The following is a 23,072-nucleotide window of genomic DNA, read 5'->3' as shown; positions in this document are numbered from 1 at the left end:
TCTTTCTTTTTTTAAATAAACATTTTACAAACTCTTTAACACTAAAATTATGTACATTGTGTTACACAATGGAGGTTGAGACAGATGTAAATGCAGGTAGAGCAGTTCAATGGAAACGAGACAAACACTGAGCAAACTCACAGGTAAGTCAGGTGATCAGGAAACCGGATAAACTACATTTACATTTACATTTACGTCATTTGGCCGATGTTCTTATCCAGAGCGACTTACATTTCTATATTTTATACATCTGAGCATTTGAGGGTTAAGGGCCTTGCTCTAGGGTCTAGTGGTAGCTTTCCAGTGTAGGGGCTTGAACTCCTGACCTTCTGATCAGTAACCCAGAACCTTCAACCACCGAGCCAACACTGCCACTGCCCTATTAGTAGAAGGAACAAGATTATAAGGAAATCTAACCACATAGTCAGTATCACAATAGTTAACACTGTATCACAAATTTGCTTAAATTTAAATAGTAACCTAAAACTAATGCAGAATGTTGAATATAAAAAAATCCAGACATTGAATATTTCCTTTCATTGTTTTAAATAAATAAATAAATAAATAAATAAATAAATAAATAACCTGTTCACTTCTGATGGAAAAAAAATCCCAGATTTCCTATAATTGGTACACACTCTCTGGTCCCCCTTTTTGAACAGGGGAATCATCACCCCGGTCTGCCACTCCTCTGGCACTGTCCCCGACTTCCACGCAATGTTAAAGAGGCGTGTCATCCAAGACATCCCCTCCACACCCAGAGCTTTCAGAATTTCTGGACGGATCTCATCAAACCCCCGGGGCTTTGCCACTGTGTAGTCCTTTAACTACCTCAGTGACCTCCACCAGGGAAATTGACGATGATCCCCCACCAGCCTCCACCTCTGCCTCTACCTTAGAGGGCGTGTTAGTCGGATTCAGGAGTTCCTCAAAGTGTTCCTTCCACCGTCTAATCACCTCCTCAGTTGAGGTCAACAGCGTCCCATCCTTACTGTACACAGCTTGGATGGTTCCCCGTTTCCCCTTCATGAGGTGGCAGATGGTTTTCCAGAAACACCTTGGTGCCGACCGAAAGTCCTTCTCCATGTCCTCTCTGAACTTCTCCCACACCCGTTGCTTTGCCTCTTTCACGGCAGAGGCTGCAGCCCTTCGGGCCTGTAAGTACCTTGCAACTGCCTCCGGAGTCCTCCGGGATAACACATCCCGGAAGGCCTCCTTCTTCAGTCAGACGGCTTCCCTGACCACCGGTGTCCACCACGATGTTCGAGGGTTACCACCCCTTGAGGCACCTAAGACCTTGAGACCACGGCTCTCAGCCACAGCTTCAGCAATGGAGGCTTTGAACATTGCCCACTCAGGCTCAATGCCCCCAACCTCCACAGGGGTGCCAGAAAAGCTCTGCCAGAGGTGTGATTTGAAGATCTCACGGACAGGGGCCTCCTCCAGACGTTCTCAGTTCACCTGCACTACCCATTTAGGCTTTCCAGGTCTGTCCAGAGTCTTCCCCCACCCCTTGACCCAACTCACCACCAGATGGTGATCAGTTGACAGCTCTGCCCCTCTCTTCACCCGAGTGTCCAGAACATGCAGCCTCAGATCAAATGATACGATTACAAAATCGATCATCGACCTTCGGCCTAGGATGCTTTGGTACCACGTACACTTATGAGCCTCCTTATGTTCGAACATGGTATTTGTTATAGACAATCCATGGCTAGCACAGAAGTCCAACAACAAACGCCACTCAGGTTTAGATCAGGGAGGCCATTCCTCCCAATCACGCCTCTCCAGGTATCTCCATCATTGCCCACCTGCATTTTGAAGTCACCCTGCAGAGCTATGGAGTCCCCTACCAGTGCCCCATACAGGACTCCATTCAGGGTCTCCAAGAAGGCCGAATACTCTGACCTGGTTTTCAGTGCATATGCACAGACAACAGTCAGAGTTTCAACCCCCCCACAACCCGTAAGCGTAAGGAGGCGACCCTCTTATCCACCGGGGTAAACTCCAACGCAACGGTGCTCAACCGGGGACTTGTGAGTATCCCCACACCTGCCCGGTGCCTCACACCCTGGTCATCTCCAGAGTAGAATAGAGTCCATGCCCTATCCAGGAGTACGGTTCCAGAACCAAGACTGTGCATAGAGGTAAGCCCCACCAGATCTAACTGGTAGCACTCCACCTCCCGCACAAGTTCCAGTTCCTTCCCCCACAGAGAGGTGACATTCCACGTCCCCAGAGCCAGCCTCTGCCACCCGAGTCTGGTCCGTCGAGACCCCTGACCTTCACTGCCACCTGTGTAGCAGCGCACCCGACCCCCACGGCTCACCCCACGAGTGGTGGGCCCATAGGATGGAGAGGAGGGTGCCACGTTGTTTTTCCGGGCTTTGCCCGGCTGGGCTCCGTGGCAAACCCAGCCACCAGGCGCTCGCAGTCGGGCCCTCCCTCTCGGCCTGGCTCTAGATGGGGGCCCCGGGCTTCCTCCAGGCAGGGTAACGCCTCCTCTCTTTGTTTTTTTCATGAGGGTTTCTGTGAACCATTCTTAGTCTGGCCCCTCCCCTGAGATGACTTTGCTTTGGGAGACCCTACCAGAAGCACAAGGCTCCAGACAACACAGCCCTCAGGTTCACAGGGACACACAAACCTCTCTACCATGATATGGTCACGGTTCCCCGAGAGGAGCCTTATTATTGTCTCTGTTTATTCTGGTATGTTGACTTTGCTTAGGTTTACGACTTCGTCTCTTTGCCCTGCCCAGTATATGCTGTTTGCCTGTGCCTGCCTGTTAATGATTGTCTTCTGTGTTATTCTTTGGAATTGTTGTTGTCTCATTAAACTGCCATACCTGCAAATGCTTCTGTCAGCACCTCCTCTACGTGACATCCTGCATGAGTTATGAAAGGCCAACGAGAAAGGCCATGAGACGGCCCACCAAGTCAAGCCCCCGTCTAAAGTTGACGACACAACTTCCCAAGCCTGGGTCTTACCTAATGATTCCAGCGAACCAGCCCCAGACTCATGTCTACTCCTCGGCTCCTTGAAGAACCTGCTACTTATTGGACAATTCCTGCATTGGAACCTGAGGGGCTGTGTGAACATTTTGCCCATAGGGCCAGGACCGCTGTGGGAGGGAGTATATTTTGGCACTTTGGGAGAAGCGCCCCTAGGGGGGGTGGGGGCTGTGTCATATCACAGCAAACCAGTGACTACATTTCCCATCCTACACTTCGTCCTACAAACATGGCTGCCATGGACTGCAATTCCCAGAACACTCACCTTCATTCTAATTATGCACCTCTCCAACTAATTCACAGCACAATCAGTACCACAGTTTAAAAGGACTTTCAGTGCATTCACTCTTTGTGAAGTATATGCTCAGTTGCCTTGTCTCTGTCGTTACTAAACCTTATTATCGTGTCTGTTTATTCCGATATGTTGACTTTGCTTAGGTTTACAACTTCGTCTCTTTGTCCTGCCCAGTATTCAATTCAATTCAATTTTATTTGTATAGCGTTTTTTACAATAGACATTGTCTCAAAGCAGCTTTACAGAAATATCAACATGGTATACGGATATTAAAGGTGTGAATTTATCCCAACTGAGCAAGCCACTGAGTGGCGACGGTGGCGAGGAAAAACTCCCTAAGATGTTTTAAGGGGAAGAAACCTTGAGAGGAACCCGACTCAGAAGGGAACCCATCCTCATCTGGGTAACAACAGTTAGTGTGAAAAAGTTCATTATGGATTTATATGAAGTCTGTATGGCCTTAGGAGCAGCCGTAGTCCCAGCAGTCTGGAATTGGAGTAGATGAGAGCTCCATCCAGAGGCAGAAAGGATCTGGATCTCTAGTATCTCCATAAATTTGTGTGGGGCTCGGCGAAAGGAGAGAGGGAGAAAAAAGATTATTATGACTGCGAAGTAGTAGAACAGAATCTAGTCAGGGTAGGCTTGAGTAAACAAATACGTTTTAAGCCTAGACTTAAACACTGAGACTGTGTCTGATTCCCGAACACTAATAGGAAGACTGTTCCATAACTGTGGGGCTCTATAAGCGAAAGCTCTCCCCCCTGCTGTAGCCTTCACTATTCGAGGTACCGTCAAATAGCCTGCATCTTTTGATCTAAGTAGATGTGGCGGATCATATAAAACCAAAAGGTCGCTTAGATATTGTGGCGCAAGACCGTTTAGTGCTTTATAGGTTAATAAAAGTATTTTATAGTTAATGCAAGATTTTACTGGGAGCCAATGCAGTATTGATAATATTGGTGTGATATGGTCGTATCTTCTAGTTCTAGTTAGGACTCTAGCAGCTGCATTCTGGACTAACTGGAGCTTATTTATATTCCTACTGGAACATCCAGACAGTAAGGCATTACAGTAATCTAATCTAGAGGTGACGAATGCATGAACTAGTATTTCCGCATCATGTAGTGACAATATGTTTCTTATTTTAGAAATATTTCTGAGATGAAAGAAAGCTATCCTAGTAATTATCTACATGAGCATCAAATGATAGGCTGGAGTCAATAATCACTCCAAGGTCTTTAACTGCTGTACATGATGAAACAGAAAGACCATCCAGAGTAACCATGTGATCAGAAAGATTACTTCTAGCTACACGTGGGCCTAATAAAAGTATTTCTGTTTTACCAGAATTATGTAGAAGGAAGTTAGTTAACATCCAATGTCTAATGTCCTTTACACAATCCTCAACTTTACTAAGCTTCTGTCTGTCCTCTGGCTTCGCTGAAACATACAACTGTGTATCATCAGCATAACAGTGGAAGCTAATTCCATGTTTACGAATAATTTGTCCTAGGGGTAGCATATATAAATTAAAGAGCAGTGGCCTAAAACAGAACCCTGTGGAACTCCAAAAGTAACCTCAGTACGCATGAAGAAATCACCATTTACATCTACGAACTGATAACGATCGGTCAGATAAGACCTGAGCCAGGAGAGGACTGTTCCCTTAATGCCAACAACATTTTCTAATCTATCAAGGAGAATAGTGTGATCTATAGTATCAAAAGCTGCACTAAGGTCGAGTAACACAAGCAGCGAGACACAACCCTGATCAGAGGTCAGTAGTAGGTCATTTACTACTTTAACTAACGCTGTCTCTGTGCTGTGATGAGGTCTAAATCCTGACTGATACATTTCATGAATATTGTTCGATGTAAGTACGACATTAACTGCTTTGCTACAACCTTTTCTAAGATCTTAGAGATGAAGGGGAGATTTGATATAGGTCTATAGCTGGACAGTTGAGAGGGGACAAGGTCAGGTTTTTTAATCAGGGGTTTAATAACTGCTAAATAACTGCAGTATCTGCTGTTTGCCTGACCTCTGCCTGTTAATTATTGTCTTCTGCCTTATTCTTTGGAATTGTTGTTGTCTCATTAAACTGCCATACCTGCAAATGTTTCTGTCAGCACTTCCTCTATGTGACATCCTGCATGAGTTATGAAAGGCTGACGAGAAAGGCCACAAGAAAGCCCACCAAGTCAAACCCCCGTCTAAAGTTGACGACACAACTTCCCAAGCCTGGGTCTTACCTAATGATTCCGGCGAACCAGCCCCAGACTCATGTCTACTCCTCGGCTCCTTGATGAACCTGCTACTGCTGGCTCAAATTTAGCCTATTACCCAAAAACACTTAAAATTCAACATAGAAGCAAATACTCACATCTACCTCTGAACCCAGTTGGAGATAGAAAAAAAGACACCAGCCGTGAGTGAGAAGAAGCAAGGGTCCAGATTTATTGTTCCGTTCCACCACACGAGATCCACACCGATGAGAATTCTCAGAAGTGATCTGACACCCGGAGCTCAAGCTCCAGTATTTATACTGTATTTACACAGTAGATAACCAATATATTTCAAAAAGACTATGATATCAATACCAATAGGGTTAAAAAAGAGCTCATCTACATTACCATTATGTTTTGAAAAAGGCCTTTCCAATTTACCAATAGGTTCTGAAAAAGGGCTTTCCAAGTTACCATTATGTTTTGGAAAAGGGCTTTCCAAGTTACCATTAGATTCAAAAGCGGAGAGACAAAACAATTTAGAGTGACCTTGGTCTCACTATTATCTCGCGGGGGGAGGGGGGGGGGCAGCTTGACTCAGCTACCCTTATAAATGGCTCCTCATGGTTTTCTCTTAAAATTAAGGCCTTCCTTGCGAGACAAGAATCTTCACCATCTGAATTATGAGTAAGTTACATTTTTCTGTATTTCTAGTTTATAATTTATTTTCACATTTGCTCTATATCTCTGTTTTATATATAGTTATACTGCTTGCAAAATGGTTTACTGTACTTCCTACTTCATAATATCATTATATTACCCTTCTACTATCCTACATATCCTACTACTCTTTATTTTTATAAAGAGAATATATTTTATTATTATAAGATATTACCCTTATAATATCGTAATACTCCTTTTTATTAATCTTATAAAGTTATAATATTATGTGTGTGAGAGAGAGAGAGAGACAGAGAGAGTGTGTGTGTGTGTTATGTCTACATGCCCGCCCTTGACTGTACGAGAGAGTGTGTGTGTGTGTGTGTTAGCACTCCTCAGCTCTTATACTTCTTTTTGACTTTTTGACTAATAAACCATAGTGTATTACTCTTAAAAGATCTTTAAAGTGTGAATCCAATTCGTCAATATCCGCCTAATACCGCTTCTGTGTGTCTAGGTGCCCGTCGTCATTTCTTCTTCTCCCCTTTACTGGATACTAGGTCTCCCTCATGTTTATTTCATGTCATTTTTATCCACAACACTACTTATTGGACAATTCCTGCATTGGAACCTGAGGGGCTGTGTGAACATTTTGCCCAGAGGGCCAGGACCGCTGTGGGAGGGAGTGTATTTTGCCGCTTTGGGAGAAGTGCCCCTGGGGGGGTGGGGGCTCTGTCATATCACAGCAAACCAGTGACTACATTTCCCATCCTACACTTCGTCCTACAAACATGGCCGCCATGGACTGCAATTCCCAGAACACTCACCTTCATTCTAATCATGCACACCTCCATCCAATTCACAGCACAATCAGTACCGTTTAAAAGGACCTTCTATGCATTCACTCTTTGTGAAGTATATGCTCAGTTGCCTTGTCTCTGTTGTTACTAAACCTTATTATCATGTCTGTTTATTCTGGTATGTTGACTTTGCTTAGATTTTTGACTTTGTCTCTTTGCCCTGCCCTGTTTCTGCTGTTTGCCTGATCGCCTGACCTCTGCCTGCCCATGATTATTGTCTTCTGCCTTATTCTTTGGATTTGTTGTTGTCTGATTAAACTGCATTAGCACCTCATCAGCACCTCCTTTACTTGACATCCTGCATGAGTTATGAATTAAATCTGAACCCTACCACTCTGCCCCTAGTACCCTGTAAAACATTGTGGAAAAAAAAAAAAAAAAGCAGTTGAATTGTCCGTATATTGTGTCACCTGTGGCTCTGACAGTTCCTCTACCTCAGCTACATTACTCCAGTTCATAATCATTCTCAACTAGAGATGTGTGTGGGACTGTTTTATTAACTGTTTTATTAAAAGTGAAAAGAAAAAGCCATTTTAGGATGCAAGGGATAACTTTGTCTGTGATTTGACATCATTGACGTTACCAAGCCCAGTGAGTTTTGTTGATTTCACAGCATGTCAAATGGTCAAAGACTTTGATAGATGTACTATTGTTTTTCAAATATATTTAAAACAGGGAGACAGACTGTTCATTCCATGGAAAAAATAATGCAAATATTTTTTATCTGTGAGACTGGGTTGGATACGCCCAACCTCCTCCCACACGTTTCATTATAAATCCACTGTGATGTACAAGTGCAAGTCATTCTAAGCAAAAGCTGCATTTCTCTTTTGCTGAGAAGTATTCAAAAAAGTAAGTTTTTTCATAAAATGTGCTGTTTATATTATAATCTGCATTTTTTAAATAGTCTGCAGTAATATTTCTCTGGTACCATAATTTCATTAAGATATACAGTATAACTGTTATATATAACTGTTATGATTATTTCTAATAATTTAACTATGTAACTTCCTATTAAATAATAAACAATTGCAGTAAGATGAAGATGAAGGTGACTGTGGTGTTGTTGCTTCTTCTGGTTCTGGCCTCAGCCACTGACTGTAAGTTTCTATCAACATTTTATGTCAAATCAAATTAAGAATCCTTTAGGAAAATGTTTACATTTATGTGACTAAAATGTTTACGTTACTGTGACTATTTGCTGTTGGTGTTTTGTTAATGACCTCAGACTTCATATAATTTAAATCAACTGAGTAAAATGTTTTATTGGTATAGTGCTTTTAACAATATGTGTTATCACAAATCAGCTTTACAGAAATACTGGTGTAGATAATACATGGTACTACTTCAATTAAACGGCATAAAACCACATTTTGTTAATCAAATTCAAATTTTAAAAGTTAAAATTATATTTTATCCAAGAAGGCACTGCTTTAAATAATAATAATAATAATAATAATAATAATAAGAAGAAGAAGAAGAAGAAGAAGAAGAAGAAGAAGTACAGCCACAAGCAGCAATCTGTGGGGTCCAAGCACCCTTCACAAATAGCTCCCCCTATGATCAGTTCTTGCCAAGTTACATACAACAATAAAGAGACCAGAAAAGAACATACTTATCAAGTTTTGTGAATATATGTAGCTCAATGCTCATTACTGAAAGCTTTTGATGTTTTTGAAGTAATTCACTCATAATTTAAATCCAGTTACAGTTTGGCATGCCAATGCAGTACACCACATTTCAGCTCAACTAGACTTATATGGCTTGAGACACAGTTATTTGAACTTATATCTGCCCCCTATTAATGACCGCCTCACTAGGATTTATAAGCAAGTGGCAGCCATATTGTTTACAAATCTTGTTTTTGACATGTTTTTGATTATTTTTGAGTTTCAGGTACTGCTGAGTAATTTGTCACCAACTTTGAAGATTGGGCAAAAATTCTAGGAGCAGTTCACAAAACTAAGTTTTTCATATTATTCAAATTATCAGACATTTGAGAGGGTAGGATTAAATGGTCCAAAGGGAAAAATTTATGGTTTACTTTACACCTTATTTTACAAGAGATATACTTGTTTATTATGTGATAAAAAACTGAATAGAGCCCCCAGTGGCCAATTTGGGTAAGATTGGGAACTACCATTCAAGTAGTGGTGACAGCTCAAAGTTTACCCTGTCAAATGAATGCTGTATATGGATTGGATGATTTGTGGGGACCTAGCACTCTTCCCAAATAGCACCCCCAGTTGCCAGTTCTTACCAAATGAGTTAGAACAATAAAGATTCCATATATAAACACATTGTTTTAAAAAATAACTTAAGTACAAGGTCAGAATGGCATGTAAATGAGACACACCTGCTTTAGAGGAATTTTACGCCCTTTCGTAATGCTCCCGTAACTTCTGAATAGCGCTCAATTCTGTAGTTATGTCTGAGGTCTGAATATTTATGTATTTAATGCCAATTTTAAATCCTTACTGTGTTCCCAAATATGATCCCATATGTTCATATTGAACATCCTTTCAACACACTGAGTACTGTTTGTCTTTACTCTTCTACACCTTTATTCTGTAACGATTTATAGTCTCACTATCCATCACCATCCTTCATCTCTGGGAGTTTTCCCTCATCACCTTCACCACTGTTTTATTCATTAAATCTACAGTATGTCTGATTGTGTTCATTGTGGCTAACACATGAATAAAAACAGTTAATAGAAGTGCACATGAGGTTTTTGGACACAACTGTATTATTCTGTGTTATTTTTCCCATTAGGTAAGGTGTTTGTCTTCCCTGAAGAGTCAAGCTCTGCCTATGTGCAACTCACACCAATGAAACCTCTGAATATGCAGGCCTTCACACTCTGTATGCGCGTTGCTACTCAAATCTGGTACGAGCGAGAGATCATCCTGTTCGCTTATCGCACTCAAGAGGCTGACGAGCTCAATGTGTGGAGAGAAAGTAATGGAAGACTTTCTCTATACTTGAGAAGCAGTAAAGATGCTGCATTCTTTACTCTCCCGATGCTGTCAGCTTTACCCACTCATCTGTGTGTCACCTGGGATTCGAGCACTGGAAACACCGCATTTTGGGTGGACGGACGCCGCAGCATGCTGACCATCTACAGGCGTGGCCATAATGTACATCCAAATGGAGCTATAATTATCGGACAGGATCCTGATTCATTTTTGGGTAATTTTGATGAAAAACAGAGCTTTGTGGGTGAAATTACAGATGTACACATGTTTGATAGTGTTCTGAGTGAATGTCAGATTGAGCAGCTGTATGAGAAAAAATACAATGCTCCGAGTGGGAACGTGCTCAACTGGGATTTTCTCGAGTACAAAATCCATGGGAATGTTGTTGAGAAGTACATGTCTGAAGAATACTGTTAAAAAGTCTCTGACACCTGCTTCTGAATTTCTCTCCTTTGATTTCCATGTCTAATAGACTATCTAATGTGACTATCATTCCTGATGAATCAGTGTCTGTGATTAAGATATAAAATGTATTCTTAGAGAAATCCTCTGTTTCTGAAACAAAAATGTATATTAGCTCAATCTTAGATTTCACCTGATTACTGATTTATCCTCTCTTCCATTTTCTTCTTACTGTGTAACTTTAAAACTCTGCAGCACAAAAACTGTTTTGTTGGAGGCGTTCTTTGAATAAATCTGACAAAATATTTTGGACTGATTTATTTGTAATTATTAGAAATCTTTTTTAGAAAAAAAAAAAAGATTATTAGAAATCTTTTTTCTTCCATTTAAAAAAAAGTTGTTTTTTTTCTGTCTCTGTTTCCATGGGAACCGGGTTTATCGTTAATCAATCAAAGCTTCTGATCCATGAACACTTAATCAACAGGAACATATTGAGCAGTTGATGTGTTGTACTGCTCTGTGTGTGTGTGTGTGTGAGTGTGTGTGTGTGTGTGTGTGTGTGTGTGTGTGTGTGTGTGTGTGTGTGTGATGCTGGGTTTAATGTGAGGAGTTGATGTTATTAGATGTGATTAGTGTAAACCTGTAGATCAGGTATGTTCTGGATCTCTGGTGAATTTCTGAAAGCTGGAAACTGATTAAAGAGTGTAAATGTTTAATAAAGACACGGCTGAACTCAAATCATCTAGCTTTTAAGTTTTAACAGACTAGAATTAATAATCACAGACTATACACTAATCTCTCACACACACACACACACACACACACACACACACACACACACTATTATAACACTATCTCTACATTTTTTCCTTCTTTGTTCTTTATTTCTTAGTTTATTGGTTTCTTTTTATTCTTTCACACTTCTTCCATCGTTCCCTTTTCTTTCTTTCTTTTTTGTGTTTCACTTAACCAGAGACACCCTTTACCCATGATGCCTTGCACAGTCGAGTGAAAGTCACGCCATCAGTCATTAATAAAGTTTATTCGACTGGTTCCACTGTAAAGTGTAAACCTCAAGGGACTGTAGTGCAAGTAGTTTTTAAACTTATTTAACATTCTAATCAATTATCACCAATGAACAGTGTGTGTTTTCCTCATCAGAAATCACACTAGTGCGCAGAATTACAAACTGACTGCTGTAGAGTTTTAAATCTGAGATGTTTTATTATTTTATTCTTCTTTAAGTTTGTTATAAAAATGTAAAAGAAGGGAAAGCATTAGCAGCAGTGGAACAGTGTTAGTGTGTGTTATCAGGAACTCGTGTATCTGTGGGGAACGATGTCATGGAGTGATGTCACGGAATGATGCTTTTTGATGCCATGGAGATGTTCTGATTCTGATTCTATACCAAAACATGTTTCTCTCTCTCTCTCTCTCTCTCTCTCTCACACACACACACACACACACACACACACACACACACACACTACTGCGAGTTTATAAGTTTGCATAAATGAAAGAAGATAAAAGGACGATCAGGTAAGCAAGAGAAAAAATATTTGTTTGGATAAAACAAGTTTTCTGTGTAATTAAAGGTCATGTGACCAGAACGACTTTAGACTAAAGATGTTACTAATGTGGTGGAGAAAAGCTTCCACACAGTTCAGACCCGGTTTTACTTTAAATTCCTCATTTTAATTTGTCTTAAATAAAAAAAAAATTGATGAGGGAAATATCTTTATTTAATTGTTGAACAACTATTTTTTTGTTATTAATATTTGTTGTATTAACTCATTCATGTTTTTCTCACGTTGTTTCTCAGTAATTTATCATTTTAATTGATCAGAGATGGAGGCTCTGGAGAAGGAAAGAGATGAAATGAGGGGAACATTTCAGGCTGATAAGGACAGCTTGGTGCTCCAGCTTGAGGAAGAGAGAAGAAACATGGAGAAGGAGAAAGAGAGATTCGAGCTCCTGCTGAGAGACAGCGACGCCAGAGAAGCTCAGATGAGAGAAGAGATGGAGGCTCTGGTGAAGGAAAGGGATGAAATGATGAGAACATTTCAGGCTGATAAGGACAGCTTGGTGCTCCAGCTTGAGGAAGAGAGAAGAAACATGGAGAAGGAGAAAGAGCGATGGGACAAAATGGAGAGCAGGCAGCAGATAGTTAAAGGTGGCTGGAAAAAACATTGTGATGTATTGGTGCAAATGATTGTTGAAAAGGAAGAAATGCTGGAGGAGATAACAGTAGAGGTGGAAGCCCTGAAAGGAACCGTGAGAGAACTTAAGCAAAAAGCAAGGGATATGGATCCTGAGATGATGGAGGAGCTCAAGGAAGTTGATAAAAGGCTGAAGAACTTTGGTCCAAAGTTTACTTCGCAAAGAGCTGGCAGGACAACGCCTCTATATAAAGAGGGGTGTGTGTGTGTAATTGGGATCAGGTTGCCTGATCAGAAGTCCGATGATTGCGAATGAGGTAGTGTACCTTGGCTTGGGCACAGGCAGTACAGGAAGATACGCCTCGGTGCATGTCGGAAAACATGTCCAGCCACCATCTGTTTTTTTTGTTGTCATTTAAATCTTATGTACACATCGCCTGTCATTTTTTGTTTGTCGTTTAAAACGTATCTCCATGTCATCTGTTGGTCTACACTTCGATCATGAGTGAATTTAATATCTGATTGCTCACTCTCAAGCAATCCCCTTTCTTCTGGAAACTTCAATCTTACTTAAAGTAAAATTCCATGATGGCATTTTACCTACAGCTTCCAGAAGAAAGGGGATTAGTGGAGTGAGCAATCAGGAGTAGGAGCACGTCTCTTATCCTCCACAAATTTTTCAAAAGATTAACTTGACCTGGGACTGAAGTGTACACCCTGGTATGAGTGGGTAAAGGAACAGTGTGGGTCTCAGTGCTCGCAGAGCTGAAGTGCTCTCATATGTGACCGACAGTCAGTCAGTGTCTGTCTCTCTCTGTCTGTCTGTGTGTGACCTCATGGTCTCTCCTGATGACCATGCTTGCTGCTCAGTGTAGTGTTTTATCAGGTGAGTCCTTACGTTCATAATGTAAAAAAGTCTTTAATTCTTCTAACTGTGTATTTTTTTGACTGACTGATTTTTCTGAATAGTTACAGAGGAGGACATTCACTCAGTGTGGATTCTTACTGAAAAATGCAGACCCTTCTGGACATCTTGAGAGAAAAGTGTAAAAGACTGAAACTGGAAAAGAAAAAGGAAAAGGTTGAGAGGATGAAACAAGAACTACAAGGAGAGATAGAGCAACTGCAAGAAGAAATAGAAGAGAAAGATGGAGAGATAGAGCAACTGCAAGAAGAAATAAAAGAGAAAGATGGAGAGATAGAGCAACAGAAAGAGCAAATACAAAAGAAAGATGAAGAGATAGAGAGAATGAAACAGGAACTAGAGGAGAAGGTTGGGGAGATATGTGGTGTATTTGATTATTAATGTAATGTGATGCTAATTCACATTCTCACCAGTGCAGATTTTTAAGAACTCCTGAAGACAACGGGTGTGTACAGTTCTGATTAGTTAAGATTAGGGTCAAAATGAGGATAATTTGTTTTTAGATTGATTAGTAAAAATGGGCTAAGTCTCATTCTCACAGCAGGTTGTGTGTGCGAGAGAGAATCCATACTGCACATGTACTACTTCCATTCTGTCTACAGGAGAATAAATAAATCCCCAGTAATTTGGGAAGGTGTGGTCTGGTGTCCTTTATAGTAACACAATGCAGAGGGAAAGATTGTGTTTTTACAAACTGGTAGAAATAATACTGATAGTCTATCACAATCACAATATACAGCATTTTTATATAAAAAAAATAATTTAAAAAAATGTAGGAAGAAGGAACAATTATATTTCTATTGGAGAGTGGGCAGCGTTATTGAGTTCTGGGATTTATTGTTCAGTTTATTATCGAGAGAACAATTTCTGAGGCTGCATCATGTTACTTCAAGGCCAAAGGTTAAGTAAACAAGGAAGAAACAAACAAGGGGCTACTCTAGTAATAATTCAGTTGAGTAAAAGTGAAATGAATGATTTAAAAAATAATTAAAGTAATAAGAAATAACGCGTCTGGTGAAAAGTTTAAAGTTTGTTACAACAACTAATCCAAAAAATGTTCTCTAACAATGCATTTGTGTACAATTATAGTATAAACTATCTAAATTTGCTGAAGTGAACCCCAGCTCGCTTAAAAACGGTCAAGTGGATATAAAAAGTTTACACACCCCTGTTAAAATTGCAGGTTTATCTGATGTAAAAAAATGTAAGATAAATCATGTCAGATCTTTTTCCACCTTTAATGTGAAACAGCAACCAACAAAATTCAAGTAAAAAACAAATAGAAACCTTTTAGGAGAAAAAAAAAATACAAACGTGCACATACTGTCTTTTATTATTATTGTTTTTGAATATTGATTAAATTAAATATGACTTCTACTGTCATATGTGAGTAAATAATGAATAAATATGTGAATAAATGCAATGAATACATTAATTATATAAAGTTTATATTATAGAAATAAATTAGACAAAAGTACTCTATATAAATATTTACTATAGTAAAGTAGTATGATATAATTATACTTAAAAAGTATCATTAATTAAGTGAAACATAACAGTGAACAATGTTTTTAGTTAGTCCGTGATTTCACAGGGTTACGCCTCATGGTTTTACATTTGCTTTGTCTTCTGAAACCTCGCCCTCTGCATTTAAACACATTTTGGAGAAAACGAAACTAAGGGGAGAAAACGTACACGAGCAGCTCTCAGCAGTTTGTTTTCGGATATTGATACCCATTCAATATTGTTTTCTTTCTTTTTTTAAATAAACATTTTACAAACTCTTTAACACTAAAATTATGTACATTGGGTTACACAATGGAGGTTGAGACAGATATAAGTGCAGGTAGAGCAGTTCACTGGAAACGAGACAAACACTGAGCAAACTCACAGGTAAGTCAGGTGATCAGGAAACCGGATAAACTACATTTACATTTACGTCATTTGGCCGATGTTCTTATCCAGAGTGACTTACATTTCTATATTTTATACATCTGAGCATTTGAGGGTTAAGGGCCTTGCTCTAGGGTCTAGTGGTAGCTTTCCAGTGTAGGGGCTTGAACTCCTGACCTTCTGATCAGTAACCCAGAACCTTCAACCACCGAGCCAACACTGCCACTGCCCTATTAGTAGAAGGAACAAGATTATAAGGAAATCTAACCACATAGTCAGTATCACAATAGTTAACACTGTATCACAAATTTGCTTAAATTTAAATAGTAACCTAAAACTAATGCAGAATGTTGAATATAAAAAAATCCAGACATTGAATATTTCCTTGCATTGTTTTAAATAAATAAATAAATAAATAAATAAATAAATAAATAAATAAATAACCTGTTCACTTCTGATGGAAAAAAAATCCCAGATTTCCTATAATTGGTACACACTCTCTGGTCCCCCTTTTTGAACAGGGGAATCATCACCCCGGTCTGCCACTCCTCTGGCACTGTCCCCGACTTCCACGCAATGTTAAAGAGGCGTGTCATCCAAGACATCCCCTCCACACCCAGAGCTTTCAGAATTTCTGGACGGATCTCATCAAACCCCCGGGGCTTTGCCACTGTGTAGTCCTTTAACTACCTCAGTGACCTCCACCAGGGAAATTGACGATGATCCCCCACCAGCCTCCACCTCTGCCTCTACCTTAGAGGGCGTGTTAGTCGGATTCAGGAGTTCCTCAAAGTGTTCCTTCCACCGTCTAATCACCTCCTCAGTTGAGGTCAACAGCGTCCTATCCTTACTGTACACAGCTTGGATGGTTCCCCGTTTCCCCTTCCTGAGGTGGCAGATGGTTTTCCAGAAACACCTTGGTGCCGACCGAAAGTCCTTCTCCATGTCCTCACTGAACTTCTCCCACACCCGTTGCTTTGCCTCTTTCACGGCAGAGGCTGCAGCCCTTCGGGCCTGTAAGTACCTTGCAACTGCCTCCGGAGTCCTCCGGGATAACACATCCCGGAAGGCCTCCTTCTTCAGTCAGACGGCTTCCCTGACCACCGGTGTCCACCACGATGTTCGAGGGTTACCACCCCTTGAGGCACCTAAGACCTTGAGACCACGGCTCTCAGCCACAGCTTCAGCAATGGAGGCTTTGAACATTGCCCACTCAGGCTCAATGCCCCCAACCTCCACAGGGGTGCCAGAAAAGCTCTGCCAGAGGTGTGATTTGAAGATCTCACGGACAGGGGCCTCCTCCAGACGTTCTCAGTTCACCTGCACTACCCATTTAGGCTTTCCAGGTCTGTCCAGAGTCTTCCCCCACCCCTTGACCCAACTCACCACCAGATGGTGATCAGTTGACAGCTCTGCCCCTCTCTTCACCCGAGTGTCCAGAACATGCAGCCTCAGATCAAATGATACGATTACAAAATCGATCATCGACCTTCGGCCTAGGATGCTTTGGTACCACGTACACTTATGAGCCTCCTTATGTTCGAACATGGTATTTGTTATAGACAATCCATGGCTAGCACAGAAGTCCAACAACAAACGCCACTCAGGTTTAGATCAGGGAGGCCATTCCTCCCAATCACGCCTCTCCAGGTATCTCCATCATTGCCCACCTGCATTTTGAAGTCACCCTGCAGAGCTATGGAGTCCCCTACCAGTGCCCCATACAGGACTCCATTCAGGGTCTCCAAGAAGGCCGAATACTCTGACCTGGTTTTCAGTGCATATGCACAGACAACAGTCAGAGTTTCAACCCCCCCACAACCCGTAAGCGTAAGGAGGCGACCCTCTTATCCACCGGGGTAAACTCCAACGCAACGGTGCTCAACCGGGGACTTGTGAGTATCCCCACACCTGCCCGGTGCCTCACACCCTGGTCATCTCCAGAGTAGAATAGAGTCCATGCCCTATCCAGGAGTACGGTTCCAGAACCAAGACTGTGCATAGAGGTAAGCCCCACCAGATCTAACTGGTAGCACTCCACCTCCCGCACAAGTTCCAGTTCCTTCCCCCACAGAGAGGTGACATTCCACGTCCCCAGAGCCAGCCTCTGCCACCCGAGTCTGGTCCGTCGAGACCCCTGACCTTCACTGCCACCTGTGTAGCAGCGCACCCGACCCCCACGGCTCACCCCACGAGTGGTGGGCCCATAGGATGGAGAGGAGGGTGCCACGTTGTTTTTCTGGGCTTTGCCCGGCTGGGCTCCGTGGCAAACCCAGCCACCAGGCGCTCGCAGTCGGGCCCTCCCTCTCGGCCTGGCTCCAGATGGGGGCCCCGGGCTTCCTCCAGGCAGGGTAACGCCTCCTCTCTTTGTTTTTTTCATGAGGGTTTCTGTGAACCATTCTTAGTCTGGCCCCTCCCCTGAGATGACTTTGCTTTGGGAGACCCTACCAGAAGCACAAGGCTCCAGACAACACAGCCCTCAGGTTCACAGGGACACACAAACCTCTCTACCATGATATGGTGACGGTTCCCCGAGAGGAGCCTTATTATTGTCTCTGTTTATTCTGGTATGTTGACTTTGCTTAGGTTTACGACTTCGTCTCTTTGCCCTGCCCAGTATATGCTGTTTGCCTGTGCCTGCCTGTTAATGATTGTCTTCTGTGTTATTCTTTGGAATTGTTGTTGTCTCATTAAACTGCCATACCTGCAAATGCTTCTGTCAGCACCTCCTCTACGTGACATCCTGCATGAGTTATGAAAGGCCAACGAGAAAGGCCATGAGACGGCCCACCAAGTCAAGCCCCCGTCTAAAGTTGACGACACAACTTCCCAAGCCTGGGTCTTACCTAATGATTCCAGCGAACCAGCCCCAGACTCATGTCTACTCCTCGGCTCCTTGAAGAACCTGCTACTTATTGGACAATTCCTGCATTGGAACCTGAGGGGCTGTGTGAACATTTTGCCCATAGGGCCAGGACCGCTGTGGGAGGGAGTATATTTTGGCACTTTGGGAGAAGCGCCCCTAGGGGGGGTGGGGGCTGTGTCATATCACAGCAAACCAGTGACTACATTTCCCATCCTACACTTCGTCCTACAAACATGGCTGCCATGGACTGCAATTCCCAGAACACTCACCTTCATTCTAATTATGCACCTCTCCAACTAATTCACAGCACAATCAGTACCACAGTTTAAAAGGACTTTCAGTGCATTCACTCTTTGTGAAGTATATGCTCAGTTGCCTTGTCTCTGTCGTTACTAAACCTTATTATCGTGTCTGTTTATTCCGATATGTTGACTTTGCTTAGGTTTACAACTTCGTCTCTTTGTCCTGCCCAGTATTCAATTCAATTCAATTTTATTTGTATAGCGTTTTTTACAATAGACATTGTCTCAAAGCAGCTTTACAGAAATATCAACATGGTATACGGATATTAAAGGTGTGAATTTATCCCAACTGAGCAAGCCACTGAGTGGCGACGGTGGCGAGGAAAAACTCCCTAAGATGTTTTAAGGGGAAGAAACCTTGAGAGGAACCCGACTCAGAAGGGAACCCATCCTCATCTGGGTAACAACAGTTAGTGTGAAAAAGTTCATTATGGATTTATATGAAGTCTGTATGGCCTTAGGAGCAGCCGTAGTCCCAGCAGTCTGGAATTGGAGTAGATGAGAGCTCCATCCAGAGGCAGAAAGGATCTGGATCTCTAGTATCTCCATAAATTTGTGTGGGGCTCGGCGAAAGGAGAGAGGGAGAAAAAAGATTATTATGACTGCGAAGTAGTAGAACAGAATCTAGTCAGGGTAGGCTTGAGTAAACAAATACGTTTTAAGCCTAGACTTAAACACTGAGACTGTGTCTGATTCCCGAACACTAATAGGAAGACTGTTCCATAACTGTGGGGCTCTATAAGCGAAAGCTCTCCCCCCTGCTGTAGCCTTCACTATTCGAGGTACCGTCAAATAGCCTGCATCTTTTGATCTAAGTAGATGTGGCGGATCATATAAAACCAAAAGGTCGCTTAGATATTGTGGCGCAAGACCGTTTAGTGCTTTATAGGTTAATAAAAGTATTTTATAGTTAATGCGAGATTTTACTGGGAGCCAATGCAGTATTGATAATATTGGTGTGATATGGTCGTATCTTCTAGTTCTAGTTAGGACTCTAGCAGCTGCATTCTGGACTAACTGGAGCTTATTTATATTCCTACTGGAACATCCAGACAGTAAGGCATTACAGTAATCTAATCTAGAGGTGACGAATGCATGAACTAGTATTTCCGCATCATGTAGTGACAATATGTTTCTTATTTTAGAAATATTTCTGAGATGAAAGAAAGCTATCCTAGTAATTATCTACATGAGCATCAAATGATAGGCTGGAGTCAATAATCACTCCAAGGTCTTTAACTGCTGTACATGATGAAACAGAAAGTCCATCCAGAGTAACCATGTGATCAGAAAGATTACTTCTAGCTACACGTGGGCCTAATAAAAGTATTTCTGTTTTACCAGAATTATGTAGAAGGAAGTTAGTTAACATCCAATGTCTAATGTCCTTTACACAATCCTCAACTTTACTAAGCTTCTGTCTGTCCTCTGGCTTCGCTGAAACATACAACTATCATCAGCATAACAGTGGAAGCTAATTCCATGTTTACGAATAATTTGTCCTAGGGGTAGCATATATAAATTAAAGAGCAGTGGCCTAAAACAGAACCCTGTGGAATTCCAAAAGTAACCTCAGTACGCATGGAGAATTCACCATTTACATCTACGAACTGATAACGATCGGTCAGATAAGACCTGAGCCAGGAGAGGACTGTTCCCTTAATGCCAACAACATTTTCTAATCTATCAAGGAGAATAGTGTGATCTATAGTATCAAAAGCTGCACTAAGGTCGAGTAACACAAGCAGCGAGATACAACCCTGATCAGAGGTCAGTAGAAGGTCATTTACTACTTTAACTAACGCTGTCTCTGTGCTGTGATGAGGTCTAAATCCTGACTGATACATTTCATGAATATTGTTCGATGTAAGTACGACATTAACTGCTTTGCTACAACCTTTTCTAAGATCTTAGAGATGAAGGGGAGATTTGATATAGGTCTATAGCTGGACAGTTGAGAGGGGACAAGGTCAGGTTTTTTAATCAGGGGTTTAATAACTGCTAAATAACTGCAGTATCTGCTGTTTGCCTGACCTCTGCCTGTTAATTATTGTCTTCTGCCTTATTCTTTGGAATTGTTGTTGTCTCATTAAACTGCCATACCTGCAAATGTTTCTGTCAGCACTTCCTCTATGTGACATCCTGCATGAGTTATGAAAGGCTGACGAGAAAGGCCACAAGAAAGTGCACCAAGTCAAACCCCCGTCTAAAGTTGACGACACAACTTCCCAAGCCTGGGTCTTACCTAATGATTCCAGCGAACCAGCCCCAGACTCATGTCTACTCCTCGGCTCCTTGATGAACCTGCTACTGCTGGCTCAAATTTAGCCTATTACCCAAAAACACTTAAAATTCAACATAGAAGCAAATACTCACATCTACCTCTGAACCCAGTTGGAGATAGAAAAAAAGACACCAGCCGTGAGTGAGAAGAAGCAAGGGTCCAGATTTATTGTTCCGTTCCACCACACGAGATCCACACCGATGAGAATTCTCAGAAGTGATCTGACACCCGGAGCTCAAGCTCCAGTATTTATACTGTATTTACACAGTAGATAACCAATATATTTCAAAAAGACTATGATATCAATACCAATAGGGTTAAAAAAGAGCTCATCTACATTACCATTATGTTTTGAAAAAGGCCTTTCCAATTTACCAATAGGTTCTGAAAAAGGGCTTTCCAAGTTACCATTATGTTTTGGAAAAGGGCTTTCCAAGTTACCATAAGATTCAAAAGCGGAGAGACAAAACAATTTAGAGTGACCTTGGTCTCACTATTATCTCGCGGGGGGAGGGGGGGGGGCAGCTTGACTCAGCTACCCTTATAAATGGCTCCTCATGGTTTTCTCTTAAAATTAAGGCCTTCCTTGCGAGACAAGAATCTTCACCATCTGAATTATGAGTAAGTTACATTTTTCTGTATTTCTAGTTTATAATTTATTTTCACATTTGCTCTATATCTCTGTTTTATATATAGTTATACTGCTTGCAAAATGGTTTACTGTACTTCCTACTTCATAATATCATTATATTACCCTTCTACTATCCTACATATCCTACTACTCTTTATTTTTATAAAGAGAATATATTTTATTATTATAAGATATTACCCTTATAATATCGTAATACTCCTTTTTATTAATCTTATAAAGTTATAATATTATGTGTGTGAGAGAGAGAGAGACAGAGAGAGTGTGTGTGTGTGTTATGTCTACATGCCCGCCCTTGACTGTACGAGAGAGTGTGTGTGTGTGTGTTAGCACTCCTCAGCTCTTATACTTCTTTTTGACTTTTTGACTAATAAACCATAGTGTATTACTCTTAAAAGATCTTTAAAGTGTGAATCCAATTCGTCAATATCCGCCTAATACCGCTTCTGTGTGTCTAGGTGCCCGTCGTCATTTCTTCTTCTCCCCTTTACTGGATACTAGGTCTCCCTCATGTTTATTTCATGTCATTTTTATCCACAACACTACTTATTGGACAATTCCTGCATTGGAACCTGAGGGGCTGTGTGAACATTTTGCCCAGAGGGCCAGGACCGCTGTGGGAGGGAGTGTATTTTGCCGCTTTGGGAGAAGTGCCCCTGGGGGGGTGGGGGCTCTGTCATATCACAGCAAACCAGTGACTACATTTCCCATCCTACACTTCGTCCTACAAACATGGCCGCCATGGACTGCAATTCCCAGAACACTCACCTTCATTCTAATCATGCACACCTCCATCCAATTCACAGCACAATCAGTACCGTTTAAAAGGACCTTCTATGCATTCACTCTTTGTGAAGTATATGCTCAGTTGCCTTGTCTCTGTTGTTACTAAACCTTATTATCATGTCTGTTTATTCTGGTATGTTGACTTTGCTTAGATTTTTGACTTTGTCTCTTTGCCCTGCCCTGTTTCTGCTGTTTGCCTGATCGCCTGACCTCTGCCTGCCCATGATTATTGTCTTCTGCCTTATTCTTTGGATTTGTTGTTGTCTGATTAAACTGCATTAGCACCTCATCAGCACCTCCTTTACTTGACATCCTGCATGAGTTATGAATTAAATCTGAACCCTACCACTCTGCCCCTAGTACCCTGTAAAACATTGTGGAAAAAAAAAAAAAAAAAAAAAGCAGTTGAATTGTCCGTATATTGTGTCACCTGTGGCTCTGACAGTTCCTCTACCTCAGCTACATTACTCCAGTTCATAATCATTCTCAACTAGAGATGTGTGTGGGACTGTTTTATTAACTGTTTTATTAAAAGTGAAAAGAAAAAGCCATTTTAGGATGCAAGGGATAACTTTGTCTGTGATTTGACATCATTGACGTTACCAAGCCCAGTGAGTTTTGTTGATTTCACAGCATGTCAAATGGTCAAAGACTTTGATAGATGTACTATTGTTTTTCAAATATATTTAAAACAGGGAGACAGACTGTTCATTCCATGGAAAAAATAATGCAAATATTTTTTATCTGTGAGACTGGGTTGGATACGCCCAACCTCCT

At 41.5% G+C, this 23,072-nt stretch overlaps 1 protein-coding gene across 1 annotated transcript; it reads left to right on the top strand.

The window, feature by feature from the left end:
* The first annotated feature begins 7,840 nt into the window (after nucleotides 1-7,840).
* On the top strand, nucleotides 7,841-14,148 carry LOC128615312 (pentraxin fusion protein). The gene is made up of 5 exons (XM_053637287.1): nucleotides 7,841-7,903; nucleotides 8,087-8,151; nucleotides 9,827-11,970; nucleotides 12,254-13,476; nucleotides 13,560-14,148. The coding sequence occupies exons 2-3, from the start codon at nucleotides 8,091-8,093 to the stop codon at nucleotides 10,444-10,446; spliced, it is 681 nt and encodes a 226-aa protein (XP_053493262.1). The 5' UTR covers nucleotides 7,841-7,903; nucleotides 8,087-8,090; the 3' UTR covers nucleotides 10,447-11,970; nucleotides 12,254-13,476; nucleotides 13,560-14,148.
* Nucleotides 14,149-23,072: the final 8,924 nt, after the last annotated feature.

This window comes from Ictalurus furcatus, chromosome 1 (assembly GCF_023375685.1).
Source record: "Ictalurus furcatus strain D&B chromosome 1, Billie_1.0, whole genome shotgun sequence".
Taxonomy (NCBI): domain Eukaryota; kingdom Metazoa; phylum Chordata; class Actinopteri; order Siluriformes; family Ictaluridae; genus Ictalurus; species Ictalurus furcatus.
The sequence above is the reverse complement of the archived record's forward strand: the minus strand, read 5'-3'. Positions and strand labels throughout refer to the sequence as shown.